Genomic DNA, 20,295 nt, shown 5'->3' on the forward strand with positions numbered 1-20,295 from the left:
AGCTATAGCATAGAATAGAAACTCTTAATTATAAACATGGAAATATAATAATACTGTATTATTGCATCTAGGGCTTATTTCCAATAGGGTAGGGCCTATGGCAACTTACTTGTCAACGGCAAGGTGGACGCGTGTGGGGCGGGCGGACGCACCGGAGGAGGCACATCGACGTCGATGTCCACCACCTGCTTGGCGTAACATCCTTCGCCGTCGCTTATCATTCGCGCTGGCAGGCGCGCCGCTCCCTTCAGGCGGCATTCTCCTCCTTGCAACTCACCCTCGTAGACTCCGTCAAGGCATCATCCATGCGGGCTATGGGGTACCAGATGACGACATCTAGGGCGGCAGCGTGGATGGGGAAGCAAGGGTGGAAGACAACAGCGTCTCAGACGCGGGAAATGGAGGACAGACACGGGAGGAGGGCAATCGATTTGGTGGACTTGGTCAATTTGGTGAAATTTGGGGTGGGGATGTTCCATCTAGTCCAACGTGGCGGACGTGCCCTGGCATGTTCAGACCTCCCCATATCTGCCCCATATATGAGTTGGATATGAGGGGTGTCGGTCAGTCTGAACGAATAGGGCCGGTTTGAGGGGGCGGCTAGGTTGCGATCCAATGATTGGTCACTGACCGTGCCTTCCATCTGGACATACTGGGGCATTTGAGGAGCCGGACTATAGATGCTCTTCATCACCCAGGGTGCAGAATAATTTATTCTTCACTCAAGGTAATCTTATGATCGTTTCATATATAAATTACATTTGGAATATAGATTGCATTTTATGTACATTTTACACTTTGTTTTTACGTTTGTAATTTTACATAACATAAATATTTTTTACGGCGATTATATTTCTTTCTTACGTTCTCTTTTTACGTCTGAAAGAAGACAAAATTTACGAAACATGACATTATGGTTCATTATGCTAAAAAGGAGGAGGGTGAAGAATAACTATTCCTCACCCAGAGTGACGAATAGTCAATCCCTATATATAATCACATATATAGTCATATCCAACGTTTGAAAATGGGCTAGAAAACATGAAATACAATCACATACCATGTACTGGTGACTAGAGTCATGAAACTTCAAAATGGTGAAGTTGTCACATGCATCTCGCTGTCAAAGGAAACATCATCTCCCCCTAGAAAATCATCTGACTCAACGAGGCATCATATATATCAAACCCGGGGTTTGGATATAATCAACCACCCCTAAACAAACAAACCAATGGCTTGTTCTCATAAAACTTGTGATTTTGCATAGCTACAACAATATAGCTCATGGCCATTCACTATATTTGCTAGCACGCAATCGCCTAGACTTGCGCTAAGTTTAAGGTGATATTTGCAGACATATGATTTACTTTAGGATCCATACATTTATTTCTCGTCAGAGCAGCACACACTCATTTATGTGGTTCGGTGGTGACGAAAGAGGACTTGAAGGTGGTGGCTAAGCCGCAGAGGTTAGGCACAAATACATAGGTTGGGCAGCTGTCTCCGAGGTGAGGGAGGAGATATAACCTATTTTTTGTTACTGGAGTTATCGTTTGTGATGGGGGTACATGTGGAGGTGGCAAGAGGGTGATGCCGTGGGGCGGGACGGGTATGAAGAGGCCAACGGTGGCAGTGTTGATGGTGATGTCGGCCAATAGGCGGGAAAATAAGAAGTGATGGTGCTTGTGGATACAGTGAATAGACGAGAGAATGAGAACGAGAGTGATGATCTATAGTGCATTAAGGCATGGCGGCGGCGAGCATAACAAGGGATTCGTCCACCGTGCAATTTCTAGCCCATGTATAGCATAAAGTAATACTCCCTTCGTTCCTAATTATAAGTCGTTTTAGAGATTTCAACAGGGACTACATACGTACGGATGTATGTAGACATATTTTAGAGTGTAGATTCACTCATTTTGCTCCATACATAGTCCGCATTGGAATCTTTTAGACTTATATTTACGAATGGACGGAGTAATATAAAAAAATATTGAAACGAGGCAGAAGATTAAGGAGCAAAGCATTTATGCCTGTGCTAAAAGTATGGAAAATTTTGGAATTAAAAGCCTACTCCAGAAAGCAAGTCGTGGAGAAAAACAAATGCACATACAGCAAGGAAAAAACAAAAACAAGGACGCGCCTATCTTATAAATGGAGAAGGAGGGGAGACGGTAGCAGGTGCCGGTAAGTAGGCAGTGAGGACAAAGCCACCCACCCACCAAGAGTCAGTCTCTCCCTCCTTCCCCTCGTGCGGTAGCCTCCAAATCATCCAACGTCCAATCCACTTCCAACAAGATACCGCCACCATCCTCCGCCTGATCCGACCTCTCTTCCATCAGCGACAGCGACCCCGCAACCCCCGGCTCCATCGACCATCGGGCGAGGGAATGGAGGAGGAGGGCGCGAGGAAGGCGGTGCTCTTCCGGCTGTTCGGCGTCGAGGTCCGCGGCGCGGAGGAGGAGGATGACGCGGAGCCCATGGAGCTCAAGAAGAGCACCAGCATGCCCAACCTCGCCTGCGCCTCCAACAGCCCGCCGCTTCTCCTGCCCGGCGAGGCCAGCCACGACAAGGGCTACGCCTCCGACGACGGCGAGCTGGCGTCCACGCCGCAGCTCAAGCGCTGCCGCCGCAAGGCCCAGGAGCGCAAGAAAGGTAACGCGATTGACCTCCATCTGGATCACGCACGGTTTCTTGATTTCTTCTACCCTCCTGTCTTGTAGTCCAACCCGTAGAGAGCTCTACTGTTCCATTCGTTCATGCGGTTTACAGATTCCTGCAATTATTAAGGTGTTTTGGGGGAATAATCATCTGATCGCTTAATTAACTAATAGTGATTTGTGAGTGGAAATTTCGTCCTGGACCAAAGAAATCAAGAAACTGAGTTCAAGCTATCTTGACCTTTATGTATCATCAAAGTGTAGTGTTACTAGCAGTCGATGGATCTTACGATCCCACCTCCTGAATAACAATTTGATTAGTCCTTCCGTGTTGCTTCCTAGTAGTAGTCCTAATACGATGAATCATGCAGCAAGTGGTTGATTGAGATTCTGTTCAGGGATTCCGTGGACCGAGGAGGAGCACAGGAAGTTCCTGGAGGGTCTGAAGCAGCTGGGCAAGGGGGACTGGAGAGGCATCTCCAAGAACTTCGTCACCACCAGGACGGCCACGCAGGTGGCTAGCCACGCCCAGAAGTACTTCCTCCGGCAGACCAACCCCGGCAAGAAGAAGCGCCGGGCCAGCCTCTTCGACGTCGGCATCCCCGCTGCCCACAGCTACGACGATCAGGTACTCGGATCCAGTCCAGTTCACGCCAAGCACTACTCCAAACATCCATCGGATCGCGCAGCAGCTAATATATGCAGTGTACTCAATTTCAATTTGGTTTCAGCTGCCAAGTCCTCAGAGCGTTGGAACCAAGCTTGCTCCTGCTGAGAAGATACTCCACACAGACCGCGGCGACGTGCCGGTAAATTCCACAGAATTCATGTTTCATCTTGTTTCCTGCTAGATCGAGTTTCCGTTTTGTCTGAACACTGACTGAATCTTGAACCTCGCCTCAGCTACCAAGTTATCCTGGAGGCATCAGGGGCAGCAACAACAACATGCAGATGCAGGTAAAGCCACCTTTACATCTGAGAACATGTTCTGATGTAACAACAACAGTGTGAGCAAAAGCTTTACACCAACCGGGTCCTTTCTTCTGGCAGGCTGATGAGCTAACTGACCGTGTGAAGAAGAGATCAAAGTTCCCCACCGGGACGTCGCTGGCCGCCATGGCTGCCTCCGGGCTGGAGCTGGCAATGTCTTCGTCTGCCAGCAGCATCCTGGAGCTCAGCATCGCGCCTCCTCGCTGCTACGGCGCGGTCGACGCCATCAAGGTGCTGTGATCGACCCCCGGCTGCCAGGCCTGGCCGAAGGGATTGATCTGATCTGCACCACCACCAGCTTAGCTTCATGTGGCGCCCCTGTTCTCGTTGCCGTGCTAACCTTGTTGCCCGTCGATCGTCCTAGTAGCTTTTTCAGCTAGTGTATGGAGTAAAATACATAAGAATTTGCTTGCTTTGGTACAAGTTGGTGAAGGGAAACCAGAGAGGATATGTGTAGTAGGTTTGTTTGTAATGTATGGTTACCAAATTTAATTAATGTTATCAGTGCTTGCATCGCATGGAGACATCACCGAGATATTGGAATTGGCGTTGGAAGGGCCCCCATGGCGGGCATCGCGCTCATGAATTGAACCACGCAAGTGGGGTTGGTTTCTTGTTGCCGTCTGAGGAGGCAGCCATGACAGGAGAGGACGCCTTCTTTCTCTGCCTGTGTGGCTCTGAGCTTCCAATGGCTTCAATAATTGGGCTCTGCCTGCATTTTGCTCCTCGTCGTCAGTCCATGGCACGGCAACATCAATCGGGCGTGCTACGAGCATGCGATATCCTCCTGTCTCCTGGCAGTTGTGATGCTAGCAGAGGGAGGTGGACAGAAGCAACCAGCGAAACCGTGCCGAACTCAGATTTTTTTTTGCTGTCGGATCATGTTGGCTGCACGAGCTGTGCATACCTCGCGATAATCACGATCGCAAAATCTCGTCCGTCCATTCTAAACGAAATCCTTTCCACCCGGTTGACAGCTAAAGAAAACTGAGATGCTTATCTAATCCCCATTCGGCGACGGGCGAATTCCGCACGGAACAGCCCGATCCTCACAGGAATGGACAAGATTTTATTACGGCACTCGCACGCAAACCGGTTTGGCACATGCGATATCACATCATGTGCATGCTCATAGAGTCATAGTCCACATCTACAGCGGCGTCGGGGGAAAGGATAGAAGGATGGGTGTGATGGAGTCGCGGATAGGATGTATGGATATCTCGATAGGGTGACGAGTGGCCCGAATTATTGACCTCCTTTCCTTTGCCAAGATGCACGCACGCACGCACGCACTCGTGGCTCCCAACTGAGCGAGCGCTGCTGCTGCTGTTGCCTGGCCTTTTCGCGGTCGCGCCCCACCAGCGGTTGCCGGTGGGAGGTCGACGACAAGCGCACGGCAAAAGGAGAGGAGGATGGGTAAACAAATGGCGGCAAGGATCATGAGATAGCACCACTTTCTCGGGATTGGGGTGATATCATCTTTTGACGAGTAGAAAACGATAATGTCGAGTGTTGTTTCTTTCAACAGCGAGAGAAAAGATAGTGTGGAGTCTCTTTCTCCCCTGGCGGCCTAGCGCAGCGTCGTTCCTTTGGAGAAAAACAACTTTTTCTTTGGATGAATGGGGAGGAAGGAACACATCATTTGTATCTTGGGATCTCAAGTCAACCCGGGGTATGCCATCCGCAACATGTTCTGGCCCCGCTTTGTTTCAGATGTCTTAGACACTAAAACATCTCTATGTAAGACAATCTTTTCGGAATGTAAGTAAGAGCATGGTTAATAGTACAACGAGTTGACTATATGATGTTGTCATGTCATCTATAGCCAAACTTATAGGCGGCAAATATAATAGTTAGATGTAAATAAGTGCTTCTTCATCGATACATGACCCACATTTTTCTCTCTCCTCTTTTCTCTCTTCCAACTCTACTGCTCTAATACTATCTAGCTAGCTAAAACTTTAGCTAGTCTTCTTTCGAACGTAAGTTGGGGGAGTATGCATGATTGAACTCGAGCGGACAATTGGCATGAAAAAGAATATATCAACCATTGGAATCAAACTTTTGGAACATTAGAGCATCTTCGACAAGATATTCTTCTTGCCTTATTAGTAAGAGCAGATGATGTAAAAGTTGATGCCCTAAAATTGGTTTAGGGTACGAGAGAGAATTTGCTTGCACCACAAAAGTGATTGCTTTTCCAAATGCCCTAAAAATTCAGCTCGGTTGCTTTCATAAGGATCGGTTGCCACGGCGAATGGAGCCACAACACAACAATGGTCACGTCGATCAAAGGGAGGTCCCCCACCTCGGTGGCCGGCGGTCGCAACCATTTAGGGCACACGTGCAGGTGGGAGACGATTCAGAGGTGGGAAGTTTCAGCTGGGCGGTTGGCTGCACGCAGCTGCCTTTTCATTTTTGCAGCAACAACTTCCAATGCTGCAGATATGCAACACTTGTAGCAAAAATATAGGGCAACTACAAATTCTTTTGGGCACCAAATAGATACAGGGCATCTGCTGGAGCTGGTTCAAAATGCCCTAAATGACAGGGTTTTTTTACGGCACCGCTGTTTTTGGGCATCTAGGAACAACACAAAAACAGATGCCCCAAAACACCGCCAATCTATTGCTTCTGGAGCAACTCACTCCTTCAATGCCTTAGCAAAACACACACAATGCACGCAAGCCCAAAAACTTTAGACTGGATATTAACCAGATTAGTGGCTAAGACTGTGTTTGATAGCAAAGTATTATATAAACCAAAGTATCAAAAACTACAGTAATTTTGTTTATAGGTGTGAGATACCATAGTTTTATCAAAACAGAGTATTTTGCAGTATTCAAAATACAGCAAGAACCTGTTTGGTTGTTGCCGCATAACGTTGTAAATTTTGATGTTTAGCCGTTGTGTTTAAGCACTCAGCAGCTCTGTTTTTAAAAAAGAGGTTTGGGGTTCTTTTTTTTATGCAGAGAAAAAACTGCAGTTTGCCCAATACTACAATATTAAAAGCACAGTTGTTAGGGGCAACCAAACAGCTCATTGTAAATAAAACCGTGGTAATCTCAAAAACTGTAGTATTCTCAAAATACTTAGAAAATACTTTGCTATCAAACAGGGCCTAAGTTGGCAAGGAAATGCAACCGGGCTTACCAAATATTGACCCCTTTACTGCTTGAAGTGCAGGGCAGAAGTAGCAAGCAGGGAAAATACTCTCAAGAAATATTGCTAACAGAGAGTGGGCAAGAAAATAGTAAATATATACATATTCAGCAAGTAAGGTCAGCAATTTGAGACGATATCCATTTACCTTTGTACACGTAGCAGTCAACTTATTACAGCACATATATACAGACCCGAGCAACTGAACCCCTTGGTTGCTGCAGACTGGAGTCGGGGCTTCACATTGCATGCCCTCTTCATATGTACGGGTGCAAGACAAAAAGACACCGAGGAACTCCGCGATTCACGGATTAACCACGACACCTTGAAGTAGACAGTGGTGACCATTCGCAGGCTGCTCCGCCTCCAGCGAGCAGCTCTCACTACCGATGCTCTCAGTAAGTGCCTCTGTGTCCTTGTGGGCGCGGCACTGCAACCACAGGTATGAAAACCCTGCAAATGCTGCCTGGCTGGCAAACTGAACACGGTATACTAAGCTTATTTCCCACAAACCACTTCCCACATTAACTGCCAAGGCATCCGCATTATACCCTTCAAGGTCTGATTCTGAGACCATCACGAACGTCTTCTCATCAAAAGTGATGAGGTTCTGAGTAGCAAGCAACACCGGAGATGGACATGGAACCTTTTTAACGATTGGGCTGTCGATGCAACTGGAGCCCTGAATTTTCTTCACTCTAAGCTGGTAGAATTCCTGGACAGCCTGCAAGAACATGAGATACAACCACATTAAACGCAGTTTACTGTAAGAACTCGCCAGAAAAGCACACACAATGCAATCTTTAACTTAATCCATCGGTAACTTATTTACCTTAGTACATCAATACACCATACAAGGGTAGAAAACATGACGTGAAATTACCCGGAAAACAGATTCGTATGAGGATTTTGGTCGGATTTGTTTATTTGATATCTCATGCTGGGCCTGTGCATTTTCCCTTGTAAAAATGTACTTCACATATGTATACTACACACCAATGTTTAAATTATAGGCCATTTTAATCGGCACATCGGACAGTTAATCCTGCCTCGGTCACCTGCTGATACAAAAACCACATACCCACCGAATTAACTGGGTGGACGATTTATCGGTCTGACAAGTGTCAGGCCGAATTATTTGCTGAGCCAAATAATTGCCTGGGTTATTGTGGCCCACATTTAGTTTGTTCCATCCCTTCTCTCACAGCCGCCCACGCAATAGGTCAGCCCATTCAGATATGGCCCTAGTTAACATACCGATAAATGGGTTACTGATAAATTCAGTTAATAGGCTGGTAAGCTGATTAATCCCTACTCAGTAACCGACCAATATGCTACCAGTTACGATATCCTACACATAGTGGTGTCCCCCTCCCTTTCATTTCCATTTGAAAATTAATGATGTACGGCAAAGAATGGAACATACGGAAGTATCCTGTGCCCGCTGATCCATATTGCATTTAAGGTAAACTTCCATTGGTCCAGCTATAATGCTTATGAATCCATTAAAATACTTCTATTGTGTGCTTTGAGACCATAAAAGAGTTTTGCGGCAACATACTTTCCATTGTGCGGAAGCCAATAACACCCTTGGCCTGCATGACCGAACATGTTCAAAAGCTCCAGCAGGTGTCATTTGTTTGTATTGCACCTACAAGAAAAGTGATAAAAGAGTCATCACCTTAAACTTATTCAGATTATGAGCCAGTCAACATTTAGTATGCTCAATAGTCTGGTATACCAAGTAGCAAAGAACAACGGTGGTGCTACGTCCCCGTCCAGCTTTGCAGTGAACATAAGTCAGCTTACCACATGAAGCATTTCCTTCAAAAAATAAAAATAAGTGTGAATAAATCCATGCACCAAGTAACCATCATGAAGATGAAGATAACATCAAACAGAAAAGATATTATGAAATGGAGCAAGTGACATTTATGTTCTCAAAAAACTCAATTAAAATCAAGAAATCAAGAAAAAAAACAGGAGGATGAGATAGGACACCACAACAGAAACCACTGAATTGTTACAGCAAGAATGGAGTACCACAACAGGCTTAAGTAGCACCAAACAGGTGGGCAACCCAGGATGACTTTTACTGAAAATAATCAAATTCTGAGCTTTTCTGGACTTCATATCTGGTCTGGACATTTAAGGGCAGGAATTTCCAAGCCCAAAACCCAGGCCTATAACAGGTCTTGTATCTGGTAGGATCTTCTGGGGTACGCAAATCCACGTACCAACAATTCTCGTATCTAGTAGGATCTTCTGGAGTACGCAAATCCATGTACCGACTATTCTACAACTGGAACATAACAAATTGAAAAAGAACAAGGTGTATAAATACTAATACAAACAACCTATAGTTTACTTCAAAAAACAAAGCAAAACCAAGCACAAGGTGCCACATCAGAAACTATAAAATAGGCTCACACAAGGACAATCTCAATTGAATAATACACTGGAAACTTCAAACATAAAGGACATATCTTGAGTGCGTGCTTACTGTGGATGAAGTCAGCAGCCTTGCAAAGGTTGTCAAATGATGGCGCATAAAGGTAATCTCTAGTTGGTAGCACCAGGTTTTCAATCCCATGAGCCTAAAATGAAGAAGATCATTAACTCACATGGTATTGGCGGCTTCATACAAATACAATAAGAAAGGTAATGATTGTGAACAAGACCACTGCTATCTTATTGAACATTGTATAACCCAACAAGAAACAGAAATAAGCAAAATCTTATCTTTCTTATACTTGAAAGTTAACATGCATTTGTGTGAACTAACACAGAACTATGTTCACGATGTACAAAAACCATCCATCGAGATCATATCAGCTCTTCAATGCTAATTTAGCAGCTTTGTTGCACTAACTCTTGCTACCATAATAGCGGCACCCCGCTATCCGTGTATAGCAAAGGCAGCACTTCTACCATAAGAGCGGCATCCCTCAATGCACCACAAGAACAGGCACAGCACAATACATGTGTGAAGGATAGCTTAAAAACTGGATCTGATAGGTGGACACCAAGATGCACGTGTTAACTGTAGGGCAATCACCACATTGAAGTCTTAGATACTGACTGATCTTGTTAAGACTAAACAATCAACAGTGGATGCATGGTTTCACCACTGTAAACAATTCGCTTTTACAACCAGACCTTATCACCGGAGCACCAAACAGCTAAATACACTGTTGTTGTCCATACAAGAAATTCACAAATAAGGCTGAAATTGACAATACCTATCATACACTTAAGAACTTGAACAGTCAAATACTAGATGTTGGCAATGTAATTACCTCGTACAGTGACTTGGAAACAAGCCTCTCATATGATTCGTTTAGTGTGACCACACCACAAACTCCAAGCTTCTGCAGCCTCAAAACATCGCTCGGGAATGGAACAGCACCCAGCAGCACATGCTGATCCAACCAAAAATGTGAACAGTCAGAACAGAACAATCTATGATTCCAAACCAACTTAAAACAACTCCGCAGCAAAAGTAGCAAAAATTACAATAAATCATGGCCACCAAAATTACAATAACAATCAGACGTATTTTTAGAAACACCAAGTACAGAGCAGACGTCGCCTTAAGAGGCGAGCTTCAAGATTGACTAGGTCACAATTTGCACCGCCAGCGAGATATACAAGACATGAAACGTAGGGATTGATCCCCAGTGGACCAGGGATACAACCACGGTTCTCGATCATAATCAAAACATAAGCACCACGTATCAATAGCTAAACGAACAGCTTAACCGACACTTTGCACATGAGAGACCTATACCCTGAACAGAACAAACGGCGAGGATAGCAGACACTAGAAGCTACATTGTAGACAGGAAATTACCTAGCCGACACAAGATGAACGCAAAAAGGGGCATCCTATCAAAACAACAGAGATCAAAAGAGATGGAAATTTCCCAACCTCGTCGACCTGATCCCACCGGTGGAATTGAGACTCGCATTGGTTCCTCACGACGTTGTACACCAGCGTCGGGTAGAACAGCATCCGTGCGCCGACGCCCACCGCCGCGCGCTTCACCCTACCCGCACCCTCTCCCTTCTCCTCCTCCCCCGCCGCGGCGACAACGCCATCCTCGCCACGCAGCTTCAGCTCACAACCATCGGCCCCGCCGTCTTCCCGACGCAGCTGCAGCTCCCCCGCCCCTCTGCCTCCACCCCCGCCACCCGAATCGCCGGGGAGCTCCTCGATTCGCATCTCCTCCGAACTCGATCCGCTCCGATCCGAAGGGAAACCCTCGGACAAAATCGACTCAACAACAAAAAATTCCCCAACAGGAGGAACCTATCGAGGGGGAAAGTGAGCCACCCAGCGCGGATCGATCGGGCGCGAGGCGGTGGAATCGAATTGGGGTCGCGATCCCGCAACCTGAAGAAGAAATCCAACCCTCTCTCCCCCTTTTCCTAGCGCTCACGCCTCCTCTCCTCTCCTCTCCCCTCCCCACCTCCCGGAAACTCCAAACTGCCCAGGCCCGGGCGGGCAACCCGCACGCCCCTCTTATCGCCCGCGGCGCAGGGCTCACTCGCCGACGTGCGGGCCCAGACTTACCTCCTTCGCGCGCTGACGTGCGGGTCCGCGTGGGGGTTGCGTGGACGTGGCCGGGTGCGCGTATCGGTTTCGCGGGATTAACGGAGGTGGCGACGGCGTAGGGGGCTGGATTGGGTCGGAGAACGTGACGAGCGTGAGTATCGAGGAGACTACGTGGCGGCTGGCGATATGTCGAGTTGGCTCGGGTCCCGGGGCGACTGGGCGCCACGTGGACAGGTCGAGCGGTGCTCGTTCGGTTTGGAGGGGATCGGATCAGGAGAGGCCTTGGCTGAGGCCTGGGGGTTTGAACCGTTGAGCCGATAATTTGGTAAGGCTACTTTCAATACATTGGTGTTTATGTGAGATGCTAAGCGGATTTAAAATTTTAGCAACTAGTCTGCCCAATACATTGGTGCTTAGGGCATCTTCAATAGATTGTATGTTAGTATTGTTGATAAAATGTCCATGTCATCAACCAACAAGCTATCATACAACTACTTCAATAGGTTGTATCTAAGACATTTAATAGATGATGAGGAAATAAATGTGATTGCTCTCTATTTCACCTTGGAGCTTGTGCAAAGGTTGTTGGTTATTCTACACACAACTTTGTTCTCTCTCCATATTTATTACACGCCACATCATCACTTTGTCCTAGGTGGCAAATTTACCAACATCTATCTTACAGCTGTTGGAGATGCCCTTAGCTTTTGTAGTTAAACCTTCCTCATTGAATTGTTTAACAATTAAACTTTATCATTCATTGATTGATAGTCATTTTGCATAGGTTCACGTGCTTAGCACCGTTTCCTCCTAGGGTCACCATAATGCTCTCTCTCCTTTTTAATTGTTTTGTCACATCATTTTCTTGCCTATGTGGCACCCTTAGTACCTGTACACCGTGGAGCATTGGGAAGGGCCTAAAGCGGTCTATTCTATGCTTTGCATACAAGTCGATCGATTGCTTCGTTTGTTACATTGCTCATGGTTTGTTTATTTTGAGTCCTACAAATGCTTTTTTAACACAATATTGATGCATACGCTTATATATATGAACATACATTCAACCTTATGAACGCACGAACTCTAAAAAAACCTTATGAACGCACGCACATCCTAGCTCTACGAGAGCAAACTTCAACAGGCCGACCCAAACAGACGGCGATTTTGAACGCTTTTTTGTCCGTTTGGGTCGTTCGCCCTCCCGACGTCCGTTCTGTTTTAGATTTGGGTCGGCAGCGCGTCCAACGCCCGACCCATATTTGTCGGCGTGGCTGGTTGGCCGCCCTATTTCAACAGATAGCTCATTTTTGCATTTTTTACATTCAAACATGTAGTCAAATAACATAGTTTCAACCGAATAAAATAGCATCTCTACTATTAAAGGAGGATCGAACGTCGTGATGGTTCGACCTCCTTCGATGGTTCGACCTCCCTCGTACGACCCCGCAACAAAAAATAGCAGAGAGAAAACCCACGTTCGACAGCGGAAAAAATTGAAACAACGCACGTTCTCCGCCTCCTCCCCTGAACTGCCGATCTGTATCCTCCCTCCCCCAAAACACAAACCACCCGCACCCCATCCCCACGACCACCCACCTCGGACGCCACTCTCTCCGATGACCACCAGACGGCCCCTTCTTCCTTGATTGCGCTTCCCTCTCCCACCATCGGTGATATGCCGCCCCACCCATGAAACTTTCGCCATGGCCGCCTCCTTGGCCATGCCCGCATGGAAGCCATGGTCGGGATCGACACCGGCCCTGGACGAAGTGGTATGACCATGGACCGTGCGATAGAGGGGATGGAGTTTGTGGTGATCAGCCACGACGATGGAGGCGGCGACGGAGTTCTAGGAGAGTTACGCGAGCTGCAGTGGTGGAGGCGGCGGCGGACATTGAGCCCCGTCACCATGACCCCTGTATCGTCGGTTCTTCCTCTTTCTCTTTCTCTCTCTCTAATCCCTTCCCAATCGAGCTTCGACCCACCCAATCCCCAATTCCACCTCGCTCCCGCCCTACCCAGGCCCTAACCCCAACCGTCTATCGTGGTGGCAGGCAACGATGTCGAGAGTATCTTCAAGTTGGGTTGCCAAGGACATTGGTCACAACTATCCATCAGCGACCAGTCTAGCCCTAACCCAATCCCCTACCCCACCGGTGGCACCTCTCCACTAGAGACGGTCACCGAAGTCAACTAAAGTGCCTGAGATGGAGGATGTTTGAAGGCGGCAAGAAGAACATGAGGGAGAGGAGATGCGGCCCAAGCTCTAGACGACAGCCTGGTCTTAGTCCTCTGCTACCTCTCAAAGACGTTCATGCCCGGTGCCCTACCCATCCACGAGGTACCCGCCTACAATAACTCCAACTAAAGGTAGATGTGAATTGTGGTGCCCCTTGTTGCGCCACCTCTCCCCATTACTGATATAGTACTTCAGCCTTCAAATTTAGTGCTTTTGTGATATTTGTTTATTTGTTTAAATGTGCCATGGGTACTTGATGACATGGTAAATCGTTCTGGATGTTGGGGAACGTTGCAGAAAACAAAAAAAATTCCTACGTTTTCACCAAGATCCATCTATGAGTTCATCTAACAACGAGTGATCGGAGCGTGCATCTACATACCCTTGTAGATCGCTAAGCGGAAGCGTTCAAGTGAACGGGGTTGATGGAGTCGTACTCGTCGTAATTCAAATCACCGATGATCCTAGTGCCGAACGGACGGCACCTCCGTGTTCAACACACGTACAGCCCGGTGACGTCTCCTACGCCTTGATCCAGCAAGGGAAGAAGGAGAGGTTGGGGAAGACTCCATCCAGCAGCAGCACGACAGCGTGGTGGTGGTGGAGGAGCGTGGTACTCCAGCAGGGCTTCGCCAAGCACCGCAAGAGACGAGGAGGGAGAGGGGTAGGGCTGCGCCAAGATGGAGATTGAATCGTGTCTATGGCAGCCCAAAACCTCAAGTATATATAGGGGGGGGGGCTGCGCCCCCACCTAGGTTTCCACCCCTAAGGGTGGCGGCCATCCCTAGATCCCATCTAGGGGGGCGGCCAAGGGGGTGGAGAGGGGGGCGCACCACTAGGTGGGCCTTAGGCCCATCTGAGCCTAGGGTTTGCCTCCTTCCACTCTCCCTTGCGCCTTGGGCCTTGGTGGGGGGGCGCACCAGCCCACCTGGGGCTGGTCCCCTCCCACACTTGGCCCATGCAGCCCTCCGGGGCTGGTGGCCCCACTTGGTGGACCTCCGGGACCCTCCCGGTGGTCCCGGTACATTACTGATAAAACCCGAAACTTTTCCGGTGACCAAAACAGGACTTTCCATATATAAATCTTTACCTTCGGACCATTCCGGAACTCCTCGTGACGTCCGGGATCTCATCCAAGACTCCGAACAACATTCGGTAACCACGTATATCTATTCCCTATAACCCTAGCGTCATCGAACCTTAAGTGTGTAGACCCTACGGGTTCGGGAGACATGCAGACATGACCGAGATGACTCTCCGGTCAATAACCAACAGCGGGATCTGGATACCCATGCTGGCTCCCACATGCTCCACGATGATCTCACCGGATGAACCACGATGTCAAGGACTTAATCAATCCCGTATACAATTCCCTTTATCTAGCGGTACGATACTTGCCCGAGATTCGATCGTCGGTATCCCGATACCTTGTTCAATCTCGTTACCGGCAAGTCTCTTTACTCGTTCCGTAACACATCATCCCGTGATCAACTCCTTGATCACATTGTGCACATTATGATGATGCCCTACCGAGTGGGCCCAGAGATACCTCTCCGTTTACACGGAGTGACAAATCCCAGTCTCGATTCGTGCCAACCCAACAGACACTTTCGGAGATACATGTAGTGTACCTTTATAGCCACCCAGTTACGTTGTGACGTTTGGCACACCCAAAGCACTCCTACGGTATCTGGGAGTTGCACAATCTCATGGTCTAAGGAAATGATACTTGACATTCGAAAAGCTTTAGCATACGAACTACATGATCTTGTGCTAGGCTTAGGATTGGGTCTTGTCCATCACATCATTCTCCTAATGATGTGATCCCGTTATCAACAACATCCAATGTCCATGGTCAGGAAACCATAACCATCTATTGATCAATGAGCTAGTCAACTAGAGGCTTACTAGGGACATGGTGTTGTCTATGTATCCACACATGTATCTGAGTTTCCTATCAATACAATTCTAGCATGGATAATAAACGATTATCATGAACAAGGAAATATAATAATAACCAATTTATTATTGCCTCTAGGGCATATTTCCAACAGTCTCCCACTTGCACTAGAGTCAATAATCCAGTTCACATCGATATGTGATTAACACTCAAGGTCACATCCCCATGTGACTAACACCCAAAGAGTTCTGGGTTTGATCATGTTATGCTTGTGACAGAGGTTTCAGTCAACGGGTCTGCAACATTCAGATCCGTATGTACTTCGCAAATTTCTATGTCATCTTGTAGATGCAACTACTACGCTACATTTGGAGCCATTTCAAATAACTGTTCTACTTGGAGCTGTTCTAAATTGTTGCTCCATTATACGTATCCGGTATCTCTACTCAGAGCTATCCGGATAGGTGTTAAGCTTGCACCGACGTAACTCTTTACGTTGAACTCTTTATCACCTCCATAACCGAGAAACATATCCTTATTCCTCTAAGGATAATTTAGACTGCTATCTGGTGATCTACTCCTAGATTACCTTTGTACCCTCTTGCCAAATATGCGGCAAGGCACACATCAGGTGTGTTACTCAGCATGGCATACCGTATAGAACCTATGACAAAAGCATAGGGGACGACCTTCGTCCTTCCTCTTTCTTCTGCCGTGGTCGAGCTTTAAGTCTTAACTTCATACCTTACAACTCAGGCAAGAACTCCTTCTTTGACCGATCGACCTTGAACACCTTCAAGATCATGTCAAGGTATGTGCTCATTTGAAAGTACCATTAAGCGTTTTGATCTATCCTTATAGATCTTGATGCTCAATGTTCAAGTAGCTTAATCCAGGCTTTCCATTGAAAAACACTTTCCAAATAACCCTATATGCTTTCCAGAAATTCTACGTCATTTCTGATCAACAATATGTCAACAACATATATTCATCAGAAATTTTATAGTGCTCCCACTCACTTCTTTGGAAATACAAGTTTCTCATAAACTTTGTATACACCCAAAATCTTTGATCATCTCATCAAAGCATACATTCCAACTCCGAGATGCTTACTCCAGTCCTTAGAAGGATTGCTGGAGCTTTGCATACTTATTAGCATCTTTCAGGATTGACAAAACCTTCCGGTTGTATTACATACAACCTTTTCTCAAAAATCATCGAGGAAACAATGTTTTTGACATCCTATCTGTAAGATTTCATAAATAATGCAGTAATCGCTAATATAATTCCAACAGACTCTTAGCATCGCTACGAGTGAGAAAGTCTCATCGTAGTCAACTCCTTGAACTTGTCGGAAAACATCTTAACAGCAAGTCGAGCTTTCTTAATGGTGATACTTACCATCATTGTCCGTCTTCCTTAAAAATCCATATGTACCTAACAGCCTTACGACCATCAAGTAGTTCTTCCAAAGTCTACACTTTGTTTTCATATATGGATCCTCTCTCGGATTATATGGCCTCGAGCCATTTTGAAATCCAAGCCCACCATCGCTTCTCCATAGCTCGTAGGTTCATTGTTGTCTAGCAACATGACTTCCAAGACAGGATTACGTACCACTCTGAAGTAGTACGCATCCTTGTCATCCCACGAGGTTTGGTAGTGACTTGATCTGAAGTTTCATGATCACTATGATAAGCTTCCACTTAAATTGGTGTAGGTGCCACAGGAACAACTCCCTGTGCCCTGCCACACACTAGTTGAAGAGACGGTTCAATAACCTCATCAAGTCTCCACCATCCTCCCACTCAATTCTTTCGAGAGAAACTTTTCTTCGAGAAAGGACCCGATTTCAGAAACAATCCCTATTGCTTTCGGATCTGAGACAGGAGGTATACCCAACTGTTTTGGGTGTCCTATGAAGATGCATTTATCCGCTCTGGGTTCGAGCTTATTAGCCTGAAACTTTTTCACATAAGTGTTGCAGCCCCAAACTTTTAAGAAATGACAGCTTAGGTTTCTCTAAACCATAGTTCATACGGTGTCATCTCATCGGAATTACGTGGTGCCCTATTTAAAGTGAATGTGGTTGTCTCTAATGCGTAACCCATAAACTATCGTGGTAATTCGATAAGAGACATCATGGTATGCATCATATCCAATGGGGTGCAGTTATGATGTTCGAACACACCATCACACTATGGTGTTTCAGGCTGTATTAGTTGTGAAACAATTTCCACAATGTCTTAATTCTGTGCCAAACTCATAATTCAGATATTCATCTCTACGATCATATCATAGACATTTTATCCTCTTGTCACGACGATGTTCAACTTCACTCTAAAATTACTCGAACCTTTCAATAATTCAGACTTATGTTTCATCAAGTAAATATACTCAGTATCTACTCAAATCATCTGTGAAGTAAGAACATAACGATATCCACTACATGCCTCAGCACTCATTGGACTGCGCACATCAAGATGTATTACTTCCAACAAGTTGCTTTCTTGTTCCATCTTACTGAAAACGAGGCTTTTCAGTCATCTTGCCCATGTGGTATGATTTGCATGTCTCAAGTGATTCAAAATCAAGTGAGTCCAAACGATCCATCTGTATAGAGTTTCTTCATGCATATCTACCAACAAACATGGTTCGCATGTCTCAATCCTTTCAAAATGAGTGAGTCCAAAGATCCATCAACATGGAGCTTCTTCATGCGTTTTATACCAATATGACTCAAATTGAAGTGCCACATTTGTGTGGTACTATCATTACTATCTTATACCTTTGGCATGAAAATGTGTATCACTATGATCGGGATGGTATTATTCAAATAAACAGAGTATCCATTATTCTCCTTAAATGAATAATCGTATCGCGATAGACATAATCCAATCATGTCTATGCTCAACGCAAACACCAAATAACAATTATTTAGGTTTTAATACCAATCTCGATGGTAGAGGGAGCATACGATATTTGATCAACCTTGGAAATACTTCCAACACATATCGTCATCTCACCTTTTAGCTAGTCTCCGTTTATTCCGTAGCCTTTTGTTTCGAGTTACTAACACTTAGCAACCGAACCGGTATCTAATACCCTGGTGCTACTAGGAGTACTAGTAAAGTACACATTATAATGCATATCCAATATACTTCTGTCGACCTTGCCAGCCTTCTCATCTACCAAGTATCTAGGGTAATTCTGCTCCAGTGGCTGTTCCCCTTATTACAGAAGCACTTAGTCTCGGGTTTGGGTTCAAACTTGGGTTTCTTCACTAGAGCAGCAGCTGATTTGCCATTTCACGAAGTATCCCTTCTTGCCCTTGTCCTTCTTGAAACTAGTGGTTTCACCAACCATCAACAATTGATGCTCCTTCTTGATTTCTACTTTTGTGGTGTCAAACATCGTGAATATCTCAAGGATCATCATATATGTCCCTGATATATTATAGTTCATCACGAAGCTCTAGCAGCTTGGTGGTAATGACTTCGGAGAAACATCACTATCTCATCTGGAAGATCAACTCCCACTCGATTCAAATGATTGTTGTACTCAGACAATCTGAGCACAATCTCAACAATTGAGCTTTTCTCCCTTAGTTTGCAGGCTAAGAAAATCGTCGGAGGTCTTATACCTCTTGACGTGGGCACGAGCCTGAAATCCCAATTTCAGCCCTCGAAACATCTCATATGTTTCGCGACGTTTCAAAATGTCTTCGGTACCTCAACTCTAAACCGTTTAACTGAACTATCACGTAGTTATCAAAATGTGTATGTCAGATGTTCGCAACATCCACATACGACATTCGAGGCTCGGCACACTGAGCGGTGCATTAAGGACATAAGCCTTCTATGAAGCAATGAGGACAATCCTCAGTTTACGGACCTAGTCCGCATAATTGCTACTATCATCTTTCAACTAAATTTTCTCCAGGAACATATCTAAACAGCAGAACTGAAGCGCGAGCTATGACATAATTTGCGAAGACCTTTTGACTATGTTCAGGATAATTAAGTTCATCTTATGAACTCCCACTCAGATAGACATCCCTCTAGTCATCTAAGTGATTATATGATCCGAGTCAACTAGGCCGTGTCCGATCATCACGTGAGACGGACTAGTCATCATCGGTGAACATCTTCATGTTGATCGTATCTACCATACGACTCATGCTCGACCTTTCGGTCTCTTGTTGTTCCGAGGCCATGTCTATACATGCTAGGCTCGTCAAGTCAACCTAAGTGTTTCGCGTGTGTAAATCTGTCTTACACCCGTTGTATGTGAACGTTAGAATATATCACACCCGATCATCACGTGGTGCTTCGAAACGACGAACTTTCACAACGGTGCACAGTTAGGGGGAACACTTTCTTGAAATTTTAATGAGGGATCATCTTATTTACTACCGTCGTTCTAAGTAAACAAGATGCAAAAACATGATAAACATCACATGCAATCAAATAATAGTGACATGATATGGCCAATATCATATAGCTCCTTTGATCTCCATCTTGGGGCTCCATGATCATCTTGTCACCGACATGACACCATGATCTCCATCGTCATGATCTCCATCATCGTGTCTCCATGAAGTTGCTCGCCAACTATTACTTCTACTACTATGGCTAACACGTTTAGCAATAAAGTAAAGTAATTTACATGGCGTTTCTCAATGACACGCAGGTCATACAAAAAATAAAGACGACTCCTATGGCTCCTGCCGGTTGTCATACTCATCGACATGCAAGTCGTGATTCCTATTACAAGAACATGATCT

General features: G+C 45.8%; 2 protein-coding genes across 2 annotated transcripts; one reads left to right on the forward strand and one right to left on the reverse strand.

The window, feature by feature from the left end:
• Window positions 1-2,172: 2,172 nt before the first annotated feature.
• Window positions 2,173-4,168, forward strand: LOC123052383 (transcription factor MYBS2). Its single transcript, XM_044475534.1, has 5 exons — window positions 2,173-2,655; window positions 3,059-3,288; window positions 3,392-3,469; window positions 3,564-3,617; window positions 3,711-4,168. Exons 1-5 carry the CDS (start codon window positions 2,391-2,393, stop codon window positions 3,888-3,890), a joined length of 807 nt encoding a protein of 268 aa, XP_044331469.1. The 5' UTR covers window positions 2,173-2,390; the 3' UTR covers window positions 3,891-4,168.
• A 2,723-nt stretch (window positions 4,169-6,891) lies between these two features.
• LOC123052374 (phosphatidylglycerophosphate phosphatase PTPMT2) lies at window positions 6,892-11,312 on the reverse strand. The gene is made up of 6 exons (XM_044475525.1): window positions 10,744-11,312; window positions 10,112-10,234; window positions 9,316-9,409; window positions 8,554-8,636; window positions 8,374-8,463; window positions 6,892-7,536 (listed from the first exon to the last, which is right to left on the reverse strand). The coding sequence occupies exons 1-6, from the start codon at window positions 11,035-11,037 to the stop codon at window positions 7,117-7,119; spliced, it is 1,104 nt and encodes a 367-aa protein (XP_044331460.1). The 5' UTR covers window positions 11,038-11,312; the 3' UTR covers window positions 6,892-7,116.
• Window positions 11,313-20,295: the final 8,983 nt, after the last annotated feature.

The sequence above is a fragment of the Triticum aestivum genome, chromosome 1A (genome assembly GCF_018294505.1).
Source record: "Triticum aestivum cultivar Chinese Spring chromosome 1A, IWGSC CS RefSeq v2.1, whole genome shotgun sequence".
Taxonomy (NCBI): Eukaryota; Viridiplantae; Streptophyta; class Magnoliopsida; order Poales; family Poaceae; genus Triticum; species Triticum aestivum.

What these genes read in the sequence shown, in the direction of transcription:
- LOC123052383 (XM_044475534.1), top strand. Translation starts at nt 2,391, where the DNA reads ATGGAGGAGGAGGGCGCGAGGAAGGCGGTGCTCTTCCGGCTGTTCGGC. An exon ending in GGCCCAGGAGCGCAAGAAAG is followed by an intron (nt 2,656 to 3,058) that starts GTAACGCGATTG and finishes GATTCTGTTCAG; the next exon opens with GGATTCCGTGGACCGAGGAG. An exon ending in CAGACCGCGGCGACGTGCCG is followed by an intron (nt 3,470 to 3,563) that starts GTAAATTCCACA and finishes ACCTCGCCTCAG; the next exon opens with CTACCAAGTTATCCTGGAGG.
- LOC123052374 (XM_044475525.1), bottom strand. Translation starts at nt 11,037, where the DNA reads ATGCGAATCGAGGAGCTCCCCGGCGATTCGGGTGGCGGGGGTGGAGGC. An exon ending in GGTGGGATCAGGTCGACGAG is followed by an intron (nt 10,235 to 10,743) that starts GTTGGGAAATTT and finishes TGGTTGGATCAG; the next exon opens with CATGTGCTGCTGGGTGCTGT. An exon ending in GGCTGCTGACTTCATCCACA is followed by an intron (nt 8,637 to 9,315) that starts GTAAGCACGCAC and finishes TATTTTTTGAAG; the next exon opens with GAAATGCTTCATGTGGTAAG.